Source organism: Macrotis lagotis, chromosome 2 (assembly GCF_037893015.1).
Source record: "Macrotis lagotis isolate mMagLag1 chromosome 2, bilby.v1.9.chrom.fasta, whole genome shotgun sequence".
In the NCBI taxonomy this organism is placed as follows: Eukaryota; Metazoa; Chordata; class Mammalia; order Peramelemorphia; family Peramelidae; genus Macrotis; species Macrotis lagotis.
In genome coordinates this window covers 203,205,722-203,224,033 of record NC_133659.1, presented here as the reverse complement: position 1 = coordinate 203,224,033, position 18,312 = coordinate 203,205,722, and the positions used below count along the sequence as shown (strand labels likewise).

Here is an 18,312-nt window from a genome sequence, read left to right as displayed (position 1 = left end):
TGAGATGGCTCAGTGGATAGAGTGCCTGGTCTGGAATAAGAAGATTTGGGTTCAAATTTAGACTCAGATTGCTTGTGTCTCTGGGCAAGTTATTTAACCCTGTGTGCCATAATTCACTGGAAAAAGAAATGGTAAATCACTCCAACATCTGTGCCAAAACTGTATAGAATGGTCCATCACAAAGATTTGGATATGACTGACCAACTAAATAATATCTATGAAAATGATAATTTTGTTTCCTTTTTGCCTATGCTAATTCACTCAATTTCTTCTTCTTTTCTTATTACTATAATTTGTATTTTACAGAATAATATCAAATAATAGTGGTGACAATGGATAGTCTTGCATTCTCCCTAATCCCTAATCATACTGAAAAAGCATTTCTCCATTACAGATAATGTAGGTTTTTGTCTGGAAGAAATGCTATTTACTATATTAAAATTGGTATGTTTATTCCAATGCCTTTAAATTAAAAATTTTACTTTGGAAAAATATTTATAGCAGCTTTTCAAAGAATCAGAAATTGAGGGAATGTCCAACAACTGGGAAATGACTGAAGAAGTTATATGTTATTGTAAAGAAATATGATTGGGCCACACGAAATGATTACCTGAATGCTCTCAGAAAATTTGTAAAGACTTTCATGACCTGATGTAGAGTGAAATAGCAGAGCCAGGAGAATATTGTATAGCAGTTTGTATAATGATCAACAGGGAATAACTTAACTATTCTCAACAATACAATGACCCAAAATAATTTTGAAGGATTTATAATGAAAAATGCTATTCATCACCAGATAAAGAATTGATGGAGTCTGAAAGTAGTCAAAACATACTTTTTCTTTATTTTATTTTTTGTAAGGTTTTTTAATCTGTTATCTTTCACAATATGACAACATGGAAATGTTTTGCATGACTGCACATATAACCTATATCAAATTGCTTGAGAGAGGAGGAAGAAGGGAAGGAGGGAAAGAACTTAAAACTCAAAAAACATAAAAAAAGAATGTTAGAAATTGTTTTAACATGTAATTGGAGAAAAATGAAATATTAAATTGAAAAAAGAAATATATTTTGGTACTTAGTTTTTGTTGTTTGATCAGTTGCTTTTCTAGTTTTGTTTTTGTGTGTGTGTGTGTGTGTGTGCCCAACTCACTAATTTGTTCTTGTTTTCTCTCTCTCTCTCTCTCTCTTCTTTTGCTGATAAAAGTATTTGGGGATACAAAATTTACTGCAAAGGATAGCTTTGGCTATTTATCCCCCTAATTTGGTATTTATCCCACTAATTTTATTAAAGAAGATGAAAAAATCTATTATTCCTATTATTTTTCCTCAGCAATTCCTTAGGATTAAATTACTTAATTTCCAATTAATTCCAATTAAACAAAGATCTTTTGTTAATTATAATATTTTTTGTACTGCAGTAAAAGAAGTATTGACTATTTCTGCTTTATCTCATATATTTATGGGGTTTTATCTGCTCTAACACAATTTTTGCACAAATACTACTGCATTCTTGGAATGCAACTATTCCCATTCATTAATTTCCAGACATCCATCATATCTTTTTTTAATATTCTTGGAAGTTAGTATGGAAGAAACTTGGATTAGACCAACATCTCACACCCTATACCAAGATAAGATCAAAATGAGTACAAGATTTAGACATGAAAGGCAATATTGTAAGAAAACTAGGAGATTAAGGAATAGTTTACCTGGAAGATCTATGGAAAGGGAAGCAGTACATGACCAATGAAGAGATGGAGAATATTATTAAAAACAAACTAGATAATTTTGATTACATTAAATTAAAAAGCTTTTGCATTGGGGCGGCTAGGTGGCATAGTGGATAAAGCACCGGCCTTGGAGTCAGGAGTACCTGGGTTCAAATCTGGTCTCAAACACTTAATAATTATCTAGCGGTGTGGCCTTGGGCAAGCCACTTCACCCCATTTGCCTTGCAAAAAACCTAAAAAAAAAAACAAACCTAAAAAAGCTTTTGCACAAGCAAAACCACTGTAACCAAGGTCAAAATAAATGTAGAAAATTGGGAAATAATTTTTACAACTAGTATTTCTCATAAAGGACTCATTTTTAAAATATATAGAGAACTGAATCAAATTAAAAAAAAAACAACAACAAGCCATTCCCCAAATGATCAAAGGATAGGGCAGAGGCAATTTACAGATGAGGAAATCAAAGTGATCCATAGTCATATGAAAAATTGCTCTAAATCATTACTGATCAGAGAAATGCAAATTAAAGCATCTCTGAGGTACCAACTCATACCTCTCAGACTGACTGGCCAATATGACCAGAAAAGGCAATGATCAATGTTGGAAGGAATGTGGGAAATCTGGGACACTAATACATTGTTGGAGGAGCTGTGAACTCATCCAACCTTTCTGGAGAGCAATCTGGAATTATGCCCAAAAGGCAATAAAAATGTGCATACCCTTTGATCCAGCAATACCTCTAATGGGTCTAAACCCTGAAGAGATCATGAAAAAAGGAAAAACATCACTAGCTCTGTTTGTGGTGGCACAGAATTATAAATCAAGTGAATGTCCATCAATTGGGGAATGGTTGAATAAACTGTGGTATATGTAGGCTATTGTTCTATTAGAAACCAAGAGGGATGGGATTTCAGAGAAGCCTGGAAAGACTTGAATGAATTGATGTTGGGTGGGATGAGCAAAACCAGAAGAACATTGTACACCCTAACAGCAACATGGGGAGTGATGATCAACCTTAATGGACTTGCTCATTCCATCAAGGCAAAAATCAGGGACAGTTTTAGAGTACCTGCATCAAAGAATACCATCTGTAACCAGAGAAAGAATCATGGAGTTTAAACAAAGACCAAGGAAAATCATGTAGGATTTGGGCCCCAGCTCTTCTTTGATCCAGGAGTTCTGCTCCAAATAACTTGGAAGTCAAACAGGTTGTTTAACTTCAATGGGTTTCAGCTTGCTCATTCAGCTTTATCTCTGCCTCCCAGGGTTGTTGTGAGGATCAAATGAAAGAATATTTGTAAAGTACTTAGCACATATATACTAGGTGCTTAATGAATATTTATTTCTTCCTTTCTCCTCCTCCCCACCCCCCCTCATCCCTTATGGTCTGGTATTTTGCCAGGAATTAAAACTCAATGGACCATGTGAGTACCACCTCTCTGAACCATGGCTCTCATACTTCATTCTTTTCCCTGTTGTGGATCTGATCAAATATCAGAAATGGTGATGGTTTCAGACTTCCCAACTCTTCCCTTCATCTTCTTGATCCCATGGGGAAAATATCAAAGATAGCATTAATTTTGGGCCTCTTTGAGGAGCCCCTGTTATAGACTGCCTCAGAACCACTGCCCCATCTTTGTTTCCCTGAGCAACTACTGACTAAGATCTGACTTTGTCACTTGCCGTGGTCTCAGACTCCCAAGAAAGTTCCGAAATTTGGGGCGGCTAGGTGACGCAGTGGATAAAGCCCCGGCCCTGGAGTCAGGAGTACCTGGGTTCAAATCTGGTCTCAGACACTTAATAATTACCTAGCTGTGTGGCCTTGGGCAAGCCACTTAACCCCATTTGCCTTACAAAAATCTAAAAAAAAAAAGTCCCAAAGTTTGTACCCAATGCCCAAGCACTCCTGCCTCCTCTCTGTCTCCTTGGTTGGATACCTTAAGGAAGTTGCTGAGCCAAGGCTGAGATCCTCTGGGCACATCCACAGTGATGGTCTCTCACTGGTTTCTGGCTGTCTACCTATGCAATCCTAGATTGAATGGAGGAACTTATTCTCATTACTCCTAACACTCTTACTCCTTAGTTTTATGGACCATTGTTCCTTCTGCCACCCTTTCATGGTAAATTTCTTAAAGATCTAGGCTCAATTTTCCATGTCATCTTCTTTAGGAAGCTATCCTTCAGAGCTTTCTTTGAGTCCTATTTTGTTTATAACCCTTTCCTTAACCACTGCAATGCTCCTTAATATCTCCCTCCTCTGCACCCCTATATTGTTTGATCATTTGCTATCTACTACCTCAAAACTTCAAAGATAATCAATATAGATGGTCCCTTCACCACAACCCCTCCATTCTTAAGTAGGCCTTTTAATGAAATAAATGGAAAAAAGTCACCTCATGGGCAGCCTTATGGTGATGAACTCCTCAACAATTAACTAGGTTGTGTCTGCTGCAGATCATATGTGGCAGCATTTTCTGGAGTTTAAGATAAGGCATTAAGGTATATTTTGAATATAAATATTATTTATTATTATTAATTTGAAGTGTTACACATATATTTTTGCTTCTCTGGCTGAACAATATGTTTTTTGAAGGTAGAAGATTATGTAAAATGCATCATCTTTCGATATCCTTAGCAAGACCTAGCACACCAGTATTTCTATGGAGTATATAGTAAGCTTTCAATAATTATTTGTTGAATAAATGAATAGAAGCTGAAAAATATGAATTCAAAATGGGCAAAGATTATAGGACTATTAAAGATTCTCATGTGATCTGGTCAAAAAGCTCTTATTTGTGGTATTTGCTTTTAATACACTCATCAGTGAACCAAAGTCAGACAAAAAAGGCTTAGATACACAGCTAATATGTCCATATGTTTCAGCTTTGTGTCAAACTATTAAAAAAGGAGAGACAAATCTTTGCAATTTCAGTCATGTAAATTGACTATACTGGTTACCAAAACACTCAACAAAAGTGAATTAAATCTAGGTAACATACCGCTACTGGCCTGTTCCCCAGGAAGTTCAAATCACTGTTCTCTCCAAATAGATATCCTTCAGGATGAGTTGAGTCAAACTTTTCTCCTCCCATGATGAAGTGGCTAGCAAAATAGCTTCCTAAATGGAGAAAAATGTTTAAAAGAAAAATGTCAAGTTGAAGCAAACAAAACTTGATTTAAAAAAAAACTGGAGCAAATTTGAACCAGAGAAATCTTTTTTCTTTCCTAGTTTAATAAACCAAAACAAAATGGGGAAAGTTGGAAAATGACAGGCCCTCACCTACCCTACATCTACTTTACAAGCTAGACCAGGATATTTTCAGCAGACACTGCAATAATCATTAGAATGAAAACAGAGCTCAGAATTATCAGGAATGCTGTTCAGATAAGCCAGGAAATACTGCCTGACTGTGATGGTTTTAAAAAGATAAAGGGATACTTCAAAGTCACAAAAGGATATTGAAAAAACTGAGAATTCCAGGGCATTAAATGCCAATTAATACTGTTTCTATGAACAAACAACTCAGAAAATACAGAGTTCCCATTCAAATGCCTTTACCCTTACCCTATTATTCAGTCAGACATATTTTTCTAAACTTCAAAAACAAAAAGATTCTAAATGATTGGGGCGTGTCAAGGTGACCACAGGGTTATGAAAGGCATTTTTCAATTCACAAAGGTGTATTGAATACCTACAGAATGACAAATGATCAATCAACAAGTATTTATTAACATGCTAGTATGACAAGTATTGCATTAGGTGCCGATGACACAAAGACAAAAGTGAAACAATCTTTGCCCTGAAAGGAGCTTGGATTCTAATGGGTAAGACAACATGTACATGTATATAAGATACACACAAAGCGGATACAAGACAGTCTTGGAGAAGACACTATCTGATGGAACCAGAAAAGGCTTCATCCAAAGATGGTTATCAAATGAATCCCAAAGAAAAACTGGGATCTGAAGAGATAAAAGGGTATATTCCAAGCATAAAGTTTAACAGGTGCTAAGATTCTGATAAGGCAGGGGTAAAGTGTCCTTTGAGAGGAACCACAAAAACAATGGTATAGCTAAATTGTAGAGTTCATGAAAGGAATAATATATAAGAAAGTTGAAAAAGAGGATGGGGCTGGGTTACAATGAGTATTAAACAATAGAGTGGTTTATATTTGATCCTGGAGGTAACAGGGAAGGCACTGGATTTTTGATTCAGTAGGACAAATATCATCAATCAATCATTTTAATCAACAAGTATTTATTAAGGTTCATTATGTGTCACTTACCATGCTAAGTCTGAGGAAACAAAAGAAAAGGCAAAAAGCACAATCCTTGCCCACAAAAAATATATATCCTAAAGGACAAAATATGACCTCACTCTAGGGAAGTAGTTCTTAAAATTTTTGTCTGATACCTTAACACTCTTAAAAATTATTAAAAGCCCCAAAAAGTTTTTCTTTATGTGAATATTTATTAATTACCATATTAGAAATTTAAAATGATAAAATATTAAAATAATTGTTCATTTCAAAATAACAACAGTAAACTCATAACATGTTAATATAAATAACTTAATTTTATGAAAAATATTTTTTAGAATAAAAATTAGTGAAGAGGGGCACTGTTTTATATATTTCTGCAATTCTCTTTAATGTCTGGCTTAATAAAAGACAGCTAGATTCTTGTATCTACCTCTCCATTCAGTCTGTTGCTATGTATCATTTTGGTTGAAGAAAATTCAGCCTTACATAGATACATAGTTAGAAAAGGGAAGAGTATTTTAATAGGTAAATAATATCTCCAAATTATTATGAAAATAGTTTCAATCTCACAGAACCCCTGAAAGAGTTTTGGGAACTAAAGGCAGCTGGATGGTAGAATAAATAGAGCCCTAGATCTTAAGTCAGAAAGACTTGAATTAAAATCCAGACTCATATTTTACTAGCTGTGAGATCTTAAGCAAGTCATTTAACCTCTATTTGCTTCAACTGTAAAATGAGGGGGAAAAAAGTACCTACCTTACAGGATTATTGTGAAGATTAAATAAGATAATATATGTAATGCATAGCATATAGAAGGATCTATATAAATGCTTATTCCCTCCCTCATTCCTCTCCTCCAAAGATCTGTGAACCATACTTTTGAGAACAGTTGCCCTAGGTACTAACCCTTAAAGAATAAAACCAGTTTTTTTTTTCTCAAGGAGTTTATAATCTAACGTAGGACACAGAATACACACATATAAGTAAAAGTGTCATATATACATGTACAAATATATTATGAATACCAAATGCTAAAGGGAAGGAAAGTACTAGAAGCCATAGGAATTAGGAAAAGTTTAAAAAGAAGGGAGCACTTGAACTGTATCTTGAAGTAATCTAGGGATTCTAAGAGATGAAAATGGGAATAAGAGTATTCCAAGTATGGAAACAATTGGTACCAAGGCATGAGTGAGACAGGAAATGGAACATCATGCATAAGAAAGAGCAAGAAAATGGACCATAAAGCACAAGGGGGAAAATTGTGTATAAGAAGGCTGCACCCTCCACCCTGGAAGCAGAGCCCTACCTTAACAAAGAGGCATAGGTGGGGGGAATGAGCAAACAACAAAGAAAAAAAAAATCTGACCATAGACAACTTTGGTATTGTGGGTATCAAAATATATACTCAGAAGATGACAAAGTCAAAGCATCTGTGTTCAAAGCCTTCAAGAAAAATATGAATTGGTCTCAGGCTACAGAAGAGTCAAAAAAGATTTTGAAAATCAACTAAGAGGGGTAGAAGAAAAATTAGGAAGAGAAATGAGAGCAATGTGGAAAAATCAAGCAAATCAAGTCAACAGTTGGTGAAGGAGATACCATAAAATACTGAAGAAAATAGTTCAAATGGAAAAGGCAGTCCAAAAGGTCAATGAGGAGAAGAATGTCTTAAAAAGCAGAATTGGTTGTATAGAAAAGGAGCTAAAAAAAAAAAACCTCTCTGAAGAAAATAATTCCTTCATATGTAGAATAGAGCTAAGTGAAGTTGATGACTTTGTGAGAAATCAAGAAACAATAAAAACAAACCCAAAAGAATGAAAAACTAGAAGAAAATGTTAAATATCTCAGTGGAAGAACTGACCTAGAAAACAGATCTAGAAGAGATAATTTAAAAATTATTGGGCTACCTGAAAGTCATGACCATGAATAGAACCTAGACTTCATTTTTCAAGAAATAATCCAGCAAAATTGCCTAGAAGCAGAGGATAAAACAAAAATTGAGATAATCCAGCAATCACCTCCTGAAAGTAATCTCCCCCCCAAAAAAAACTCCCAGGAATATAATAGTCAAATTCCAAAACTCTCAAGTCAAGGAAAAATAACACAAACAGCCAAAAAGAAACAATTCAATTACCATGACACTAGAGTCAGGATAACACAGTATTTGGAATATGATATTCCAGAAAGCAAAAGAGCTTGGATTACAACTGAGAACCAGCTACCCAGCAAAACTGAACATCCTGTTTCAGGGGGGAAAAAATGGACATTCAATAAAATAGGAGACTTTCAAACTTTATTGTTGAAATGACCAGAGCTGAATAAAAAGTTTAACCTACATTTATAGGACTCAGATGAAGCATAGAAAGGGTGGACAGGAAGAGCAAATTATAAGGGATTTAATGATGTTGAACAGTTTATATTCCTGCATGGGAAGATGATAATGATGACTCATATGAACCTTCTCATTTATTAGGCCAGTTAGAAGGAGCATATATACAAAAAGGTACTCAATAGGGTATAGAAATCTATCTTACCCCTAACAGGAGAAAAGAAGAGGAAAGGGATGGGAGAAAGGGGACAGGGGAGGGGAGGGGATAGAAGAGAGGGAAGATCATGAGAGAGGGGAGTCAGATACAACATACTTTTTAAGAGGGACAGGGTGAAAGAAGAGAAAGAATAGAATAGATGGGGCTGGGGTGGGGGAAATAAATGTAAAGAAATACAGCAAGCAATAGCAACTGTAGGAAAAATATGGAACCAATTTCTCTATTGGACTTATGATAAAGAATGCAATTTATCCCAAAGACAAAGCTAGCTGAATATAGCCTGAGGCACATTTTTTCCTCTCATTTTATTTTTCTTGAGGTTTCTCTATTTTTTTTGGGGGGGGGGATTATATTTATTTTTACAACAAGACTATTCAGTAATGTGAAAAAAAATAAATATGCTTCCAAAAAAAAAAAAAAGAAGGTTGCAGAGGTAGGAGGGTTCTGGGCTGAAAATAGTTTCAGACATAAGAGAGAGTGGAGTAATCTTAAACCTATAGAGAGTACCCACAAAGAAGGAAGATTAGCAGGTGATATTCCCAGAAATTCACAGGAGACAAAATTTAAGATAGTAACCAGCAGTAAAATCCACAGACTCAAATGTCTACACACAAATGCTCAAAATTTAGGCAACAAATAAGAGGAATGAGAAGTTTTAATACAAGGGGGCATAGCTATCCTCAAAGATATCACTGAGACTTGGTGGGATGAAACCTATTATAGGACTATAGAATAATATACTTTCTTCAAAAGAAAGGAAGTAAAAAGGATGCAAGTACAAAAATTAAAAATTTATCAGGATAAGGAAATCCTGGAATCACTATGCTGAATATTTAGTGAGAATCAAAGAATGAAGATTTTTGTCCTTGAAGAATACCACAGGCCACCTGGACAGAAACGAGGATTTTTGGAAACAGATGATATGTCATACATGGAGGTATAATATAGTAGTGAAGAAGAACTTCAATTATCTAGCCTTCTGCTAAAGGTCTCCCTCTCTGCTAAAAGTTGAATAACTATTAATTTCTTGATTTGGCTCATCCTTCAAAAGATAGAGGAACCAACAAGAATAAATTGTATTCTGAATCTGATTTTCACTGAGAAAGGATCAAGTTGGTGGGGCAGAAATGATGGGAAACTTGAGGGAAAATGACCATTTTAAATAGAATTTATGATAATGAAGTAGATAACATCTGGACAAAGTCTAACATGCACTCTTCATTTTAAGGAAAGGAGATTTCAAAGAGTTCTGAGTAAAGGTAGGTAGAATACCACGAACTGAAATGTTTCAAGGAAAGCTTGCCTAGGAAGGATGGGCTATGTTCAAGAATAAAATTCTGAAGACATAAAAAGGAACAATTTCAAGCAAGAGGGGAAAAAAATACCACATTTCCAAAAAAAAGGCATTACCACCTCCCCCTTTAGATTTTTTAAAAAGATACAAACAGAAAATGGAGGCTAGTCTAAGTAACAGAAGATTAGTATATATGCATGGCAAAGTCTATTAAAAATAGTATCAAGAGTGTTAAAGCTATGGATGAGCTGAACCTAGGGAGAAGAATGAAATATAAGAAGCATGCCAGTTTTTTTTGTTTGTTTTGTTTTTAAGATATGCTAGAGGGGAAAAGAAGGATCCAAGAATAGATAGAACCTTGGCTGGAGACAGAGAGGACAATGACAACTGACAACAAAACTACCTAATTCTTAATTTCTGGGTTTTTTTTTAAAAGAAGGATTTTTATATGAGGAATGACAACAGAAAAATGATCAACAGAGAATTTATGCTCAAGATAAGTAAGGAGAAAGCAAGAGATCATCTACTTAGCCTAGATGAATTCATTTTTACTTGGTCCAGGTGTGGTTGCTGAGCCACTGTCAGTGATGTCTCAAAGATCATGTAAAATAAAAGTAATATCACAAGGTTTTTGTTGTTGTTCAGTAATTTCAGTACTGTCTGACTCTTCATGACTCCCAGTTAGGGTTTTTCCTGGCAGAGATACTGGAGTGGTTTTGCCATTTTCTTTTCCAGCTCAATTTTTTTTAAACAAATGAGGAAATTGAGGCAAACAGGATTAAGTGAGTTGCCCAGGGTCACACAGCTAGTGTCTGAGACCAGATTTGAATTCAGGTCTTTGGGACTCTCAGTCTGGAACTCTTATCCTCTGTGCCATCTAGCTGCCCAACTACAAGGATAGAGAAGGAGAAATGTTGTCTTGAATTTCAAAAAAGGGAAAAAGAACAGTATGCAAACTAAAAGCCAGTGAGTTTAACATCAACTATGGGGAAACCCTGGAAAGGATAATTAAAGAAATGGTTGGCAAATACTTATTAAAGATAGTGATTATATGGTTTCATAAATTGAGTAAGTCATACCTGATTAACCTCTTTTCCTTTTTTCTAAACAAAATTAATAAAAGAATTTTTTAGAAAATTAAATTAATAGATGAAGGATATGCTTTGGATATATTTACTAAGGTTCTGATAAAGAATTTCATACTATTCTTAAAAAGATGAAGAGATACTAAATTCAGAACTGGTTCAGACTCAAAGAGTAGTTATTGATGGGGCAGCATCAATCTGGCAAGAGGTTTCCAATGAGGTACCCAAGATGCTTAAACCTGTGCTATTTCAGATTTTTATCAAACACTTGGATAAAGGCAAAGATCAAATGTATAATATGTCTACCAATGACACAAAAACTAGGAGGTATAGATAATTTAGTGGATAACAAGAATCAAGATACAATAGCATCTTGAATACGTCAGAACACTGAACTGAATATAATAAAATAGAATCCCATAAGGATAAATGTAAAGTCTCACTCAATACAAAAAAAAAATCAACTTTTCAGAGTCGGGAGGACATGATGAGACAATATTTGTTCTGGAAAAAATTGGAGGGTTTTAGTGGACTCTAAATTTAATAAGAGTCAGCAGTGTGATATGTCAGCCAAAAAAGCTGATGCTATCTTGGGCTGTATTAAGAGGAGCAGTTTCCAGAAATAGAGAGTCCCATTGTACTCTGGCCTCATTAGATGTCATTTGGAGTACTATGTTCAGTTCTGAGGACCCGAGTTTTAAAAGGGCATTGATAAGCTATAAGGTGTCTCAGAAGATGACAAGGGTAGTGAAGAGTCTTGAGTCCATGACATGAGGAATTGCTTGTGTTTAGATTCAGTTCATATTATAACTGCATACAAGTATTTGAAAGACTGTCATGTAGGAAAAAAAAGATTAGACTGGTTCTATTTATCTCTAGAGGGCAGAAAGAGTAAAAGTTGCAAAAGGCAAGCAAATTTAGGCTTGAAGTTAAAATAAACTTCCCAACTCCTGGAGCTGTTCAAAACTGGAAATTCTGTGATTTCTAATAGGGGAATGACAATATAAATATAAATATAAATATATATATATATATTATATTGTATATATACATACATACATAAATAGGAACATACAAGATATATTAAAAAGTAGATTGATTTACCTTAGATAAAAAGGAATTAGCAGCTCTTGAAACTAGAAAATGATTCTTGCAAGTGATTCTTGAGCTAAGTAAGTCTTGAAGGAAGGCAGGGAGTCTAAAGAGGCAGAGATAAAGGGAGAAAGCATTTCATAAAAAGGGGACAGCTGGGCAGCTAGGTGGCACAGTGGATAGAGCACTGGCCCTGGAGTCAGGAGGACCTGAGTTCAAATTCAGCCTCACACATTTAATAATTACCTAGCTGTGTGACCTTGGGCAAGTCACTTAACGCCATTGCCTTGCCAAAAAAAGGCGGGGGAGGGACAACCTTTGCAAAGGCTGATGGAAATGAGAGCATCCTGTATGGAGAATGGGAGCATCCTGTGTGGAAAAAACAACAAAAGGCCAGTAAAGCTGAATCATAGAATGGGAAAGAAGGAGTAAGAAACGTGTAAGGAGACTATAAGCATAAGAAAGCACCAGACAATAGAGAGCTTTAAAAGCCAAGAGAAGCTAAAGAGGGAATAATCTGTTTCTGTAAGATAATATTCTTCTAGGAATATACCACCATTGACAGTACTATTCTGTTTAAGTAAATTCAAAAACCTAAATTTAAACTCATGTTTTATTTATTTATTTATTTTTTGTTGTGGAGTTTTGTTTTTTGTTTCATGGTTGCTATAAAATATAAATGGACAAAGGCTAGACCAAAGAGAATTCCAAGTAGCCAAGGGAACTTTTCTCATTTGGGAAAATTCCCTTCAAGTAGGAATGCTTATATGTTAATAAATTGTCTCTGACAAACTTTGGCTAAAATTCAGATATAAGTATTTTTCTTCTTTGGGTGGGAATGATAGAAGGTACAATCAGTATTGGAAAGAAGAGCTTAAAATGAAATTTCTTCTAAAAGGAACCACATTTTCAATAAGTACCAAAAGAAGGAAGAAGCACCAAAAGAAGGAAGGTCTAAAATGAACGAAAATGTATTAATCACTGAATGGGAATTTCAGAGAGACAGTGGAAGGGGAAGATAGACTTGTGCTTTGGGAAAATCACTTTGGAAGTTTTGTGGAATATAGCTTAGAACAGGGAGAGAGAGTAGCAATAAACTGATCAGGAAACTACTGGAATAGTCCAGACCAGATGAGGGCCTGAATTGGGTAGTGGAAGTGTATTACAGATTTTGGATGCAGGGTATACTAACTATTCTTACTACAGTACCACCTTAGTAAATATTCCTTTCTAAAACCTACTTAGCTTTAGCTTGGACTAGCTGACTAAAATGAATACCAGTAGAGGCTCAAAACAATGATAATTAGAGAATCATCCCTAACTTTACCACAGAGTTAACTCTAATACTCCAAGAGAAAAATTATAGCTAACCATAAAATGAGGAAGCAGAAACTGATCCATAAGAGTAGAAGTTGGAATAAGCATACTCAGAGCTTAACAATAATGCTTTCTAGTTTTCCGAGCTGTTATTGTTCAATAGGGATTTTTTCCCCAAGTAACTTAATTCCTCAGGTTTAACATATGCTGAAAATCATTTTGTAGGAAGTTAGATTAGACAAACATTTTATACCATGTACCACATTAAATTCAATATTTGTAATGAGCTGAATATAAAAGATCACATTCTTTTAAAAAAAATAGAAGAAAAAAGTTCTGATAACTTGGATGGCCAATTGCTAGAGGGAGAATTTTTAATCAAACAAGGGATAGTATTGTAACAAAGGATTACAGTGAATAATTTTATTATATGAAACTGAAAAGTTTTTTCATGAATAAACTCACTACAAGCAGTAACTAAAGCAATGATTGAGAAAAATATTTGCAATATAAATATTTGATATCTAAAATATATAGAAAATTAACACAAATACATAGGACAGTGGATAACTGATTAGAGGATAAGAACAAAAAACCACAAATGACAAGTAAGCATATGAAAGATAGTTTCAGAAGACTAATAATAAGAGAAACAATCAAAACAATTCCGAGGTTTTATTTCATACCCAGAAAATTAGCAAAGTTGACAAAAGATGGGAATAATCATTGTTGTAAGAGTTAAGAATTAATAAATTACACTATTGGTAGAGCTGTGGATTGATCTAACATTTCTGGATAGAAATTCATAATTATGCTGAAAAAATGATTAAAATGTTTATATTTCTTTAATCCAGACATTCCATTATTAAGTATGAATCCCAAACCAAAGAAATAAAGGTTTATTTGTACCAACATGTTCTGTACTGTGGTAGCAAAGAACTGAAAATGAAATAGGTGCTCAATCACTAAGGAAAAATAAATTTGATACATGAATGTAATGGGATACTCCTGCACCATAATAAACAAGAAACACTTGGAAAGATTTACATATAAATTCACAAGACCACAATATAATAAAAGTAAGAAAAAAATGAAAATGGACACATGATACTAACTAAACTTGGTCCTGAGAAGGAGTAAGAAAATGCAATAAGAAAACCTCCTCTCTGCTTATATGTGAGACTATGGATGAGAGCTATTGCATATACTATTATACATGATTGGTGTTGCTGAACTCTTACTACCCTTTTTATTAAATCTTTGTAAAAAAAAAGAGATGTCTCTGACATGTTGGGTTGGAGAAGTAGAAAGAATATATTCATAGATGAAGGTCATATAAAACCACAATCAATAAAAGAGTTTTAAAAAGTGACTAATTAATGCAACACAAATGAAATATTTTTAAATCAAGGAAAACTATACAAGGATGACTTAAGAAAAAAAGAATGACTTAAGAAAGAGATATACATTTTTGGACATGGCCAATATGAAAATGTATTTTGCTTGACTAAATATATTTGTTAAAAATAAAAAAGTTTTATTTTTTCTTTTTTTCTCAGTGGATGGAGGTGAGGAAAGAAAATTCATGGTTATCAATTGAAAAAATTTAAGTTTAATGAAAAATATGTGCAAAAAGCATATGCCATATAGTACTATCTTTAAAATGTTAATTTCCTTCTTTTAAAATATCCATCATGGGGGCGGCTAGGTGTCGTAGTGGATAAAGCAACGGCCTTGGAGTCAGGAGTACCTGGATTCAAATCCGGTCTCAGACACTTAATAATTACCTAGCTGTGTGGCCTTGGGCAAGCCACTTAACCCCATTTGCCTTGCAAAAAAAAAAACCAACAAAAAAGCAAACAAACAAACAAAAAGAATGTAAGCTCCTTGAGGGCAAGGACTCTTTCTTTTTGCTTATATATTTCCAGGCTTAGCGAAGTGCCCCACATACTGTAAATTAATAAATGCTTTATCTCATCTCATTTAACTGCCAAAAACCAAAAAGTTAATTCAGCAAAATCTGAGTTGTACATCACAACTTATACAAAAATACAATTCATCATCTTCAAACAATTATTAATCATGAATGACTACCACTTCACTTATCCCATTTTCCATATGCATAATTTATAGGGAAGATAGTTCTGTCTAGAAGCCTTGAGTGAAAGCAGCTATTTCAAAGGACAGTAATGAGATATCAACAGACCTCATTAAAAATGATTCACCACATATACTTAAATTGTATGAAAAATAAAAGCATTTACATGTTTTACTTTGATAAATAGAGTGACATTCTTTTTCCAAAGAATAACTAACAGCAGTAAACTAAGCCTTCAATTTTGATTTCCTGTTGTACTAAAAACAAATGAAAGGGTAGAATTAACTATCATGCTTTAATGTACAATGTTTTTAGTTTTTACTCAATCAACTATTATTTATTAAACACCTAATAAGGATTATATACTTTACTAAGAGCCTTCTGTCATTTGCTGTGTGTATGACATATTTTCCTCTCTACTTTCATACTGCATTCTGACTGGGGAGAGAACAATTAAGATATATGAAACAATTAAAAAACAATGTAAGGTCAAAAAATGATATCCAGAATATTAGAGGAATTCAGAAAAAGGGAGCAATTCCAATACAAAGTTATCTATATAAAAGAACAACACAAATTTTTACTCAAACTGTACACCCCAATCCATTATTACAGTTGTGGATAGTTCTAATACATGAAGTTGAAGACCAGAATTATGTCTGTATTGGAGGTAGGCAAAGAAGTTAAGCATCAACATAACATTCTTGCTTGTATCCTTTATGGTATATTTGCCTATGCATATGTATGGAGAGAGAATGATGATACATAGTATGTATGTAAAGATTTTGCAATTTAAATATGTATATATTAATATCTAGCATGTATATAATGCTTTAAGATTTGCTAAGCACTTATTAAATATTTTCTCATTTGATCTTCACAACAGCCTGAGGAGGTAGATGATACTGTGTGATCCCCACTTTACAGATTAGAGAAATGAAGCTGACAGAAGTTAAGGGACTTGTTATGGATCACATAGTAATCTTTAAGGCTGGCTTGGAACTTGGGTTTTTCTGATTCATAGCTGCCTCAATAATGTGTATATATGCATGCATGCATATATATGTGCATAAATGTGTGTACATAAACAAATAAACATAAACACATGTATATAATGGGTCTAATGGCTTAAATGATCTATTTGTTTAGAATTTATTTACTTTTTTCCAACTACATGCAATTATAGTTTTCAACATTCATTTTTTGCTGTTTTTGAATTCCACATTTTTCTCCCTCCCACACTATTCTCCCCCCCTTCCCCTGACAATAAATAATTTGATAAAGGCTATATATTATCTTCATAAATAATCTAAATAAATAATTAAATGTCATTTCTATTTTCCACATGAAATCAGATATAAAATATACCTAAGAATCAGAGAATTTCAGAGCTGGAAGAACACTCCAGTACAGCCAATAAATCATCATCGAGTCTTTGCTTGAAAAACTTCAATTGGGGGGAGGAGGGGAACAAACTCACTATCAAGGCATCTCATATTTTTTTATTTATTTTAAAATATTTTATTATTTAAATTACATGTAAAAGCAATTATTAACATTCTTTTTTTAAAAAATGAGTTCCAAATTCTTTTCCTTCTTTCCCTCTTCCCTCATTAAAAAGGCAAACAATTTGATATAGATTTTACATATGCAATTTTCAAAACATATTTCTATATCAGCCATACTGTTAAAGAAAATATAGATCCCCATCAAAACACACAAAAAATAATTTTTTAAATAAAGCTTGTTTCTATCTATATTCAGATTCCATCAGTTCTATCTCTGGAGGTTGATAGTATTTTTCATTGTATAGCCTTCTGCATTGTCTTGGATCTTTGCTTTGCTAAGAATAACTAAGTCATTCAGAGTTGATCATCACACAATATTGCTGTTACTGTGGTACAATGTTCTCCCAATTCTGCTTGCTTCACATTGCATCAGTTCATTCAGGGCTTTGTAAGTGTTTATGGAAGCAATCTTTTATCATTTTGGCCTAATACTTGTTCAACCATTCCCCAAATGATAAGCCTCCTTCATCTTCCAATTCTTTGTCACTACAAAAAGAGCTGCTTCAAATATTTTTGTACATTGTGGACCTTTTCCATTTTTCTATTATCTCTTTGGGATATAGACCAGTAGTGGCATTGCTGAATAAAAAGGTATGCACAGTTTTATTGTCTTTTGGACATAGTTCCAAATTACTCTCCAAAATGATTGGTCAATCAGTACAACACAACTCCACCAACAATGCATTAGTGTGAACTAAATAATTTTTTAAATATTTTTTTTATTCTGTTTTACAATTTTTCCCCTGATATTACTTCCCCCCTCCACAGAAGGTAATTTGTCAGTCTTTACATTATTTCCATGATATACACTGATCCAAATTGAATGTGATGAGTGAGAAATCATATCATTAAGGAAGAAACATAAAGTATAAGAAATAGCAAGATCAGACAATAACATATCAGATTTTGTTCCCCTAAATTAAAGGTAATAGTCCTTGGTCTTTGTTCAAACTCCACAGTTCTTTCTCTGGATACAGACAGTATTCTCCATTGCAGACAGCCCCAAATTGTCCCTGATTGTTGCACTGATGGAATGAGCAAGTTCATCAAGGTTGATCATCACCCCCATGTTGCTGTTAGGGTGTACAGTGTTTTTCTGGTTCTGCTCATCTCACTCAGCATCAGTTCATGCAAATCCCTCCAGGCTTCCCTGAATTCCCATCCCTCTTGATTTCTAATAGAACAATAGTGTTCCATGACATACATATACCACAGTTTGCTAAGCCATTCCCCAATTGAAGGACATTTACTCGATTTCCAATTCTTTGCCACCACAAACAGGGCTGCTAGGAATATTTTTATAGAAGTGATGTTTTTA

The 18,312-nt window shown here is 34.0% G+C and overlaps 1 protein-coding gene across 5 annotated transcripts in view; it reads right to left on the bottom strand.

Annotated features, from left to right (window-relative positions):
- Positions 1 to 18,312, bottom strand: part of RNF157 (ring finger protein 157) — a 159,261-nt gene that overhangs the window by 87,775 nt on the left and 53,174 nt on the right. For all 5 annotated transcript variants that reach the window (XM_074224507.1, XM_074224506.1, XM_074224508.1 and 2 more), the window contains exon 2: positions 4,735 to 4,853. In XM_074224507.1, the coding sequence (XP_074080608.1) occupies positions 4,735 to 4,853 (119 nt within the window). The remainder of the gene's footprint in view (positions 1 to 4,734; positions 4,854 to 18,312) is intronic.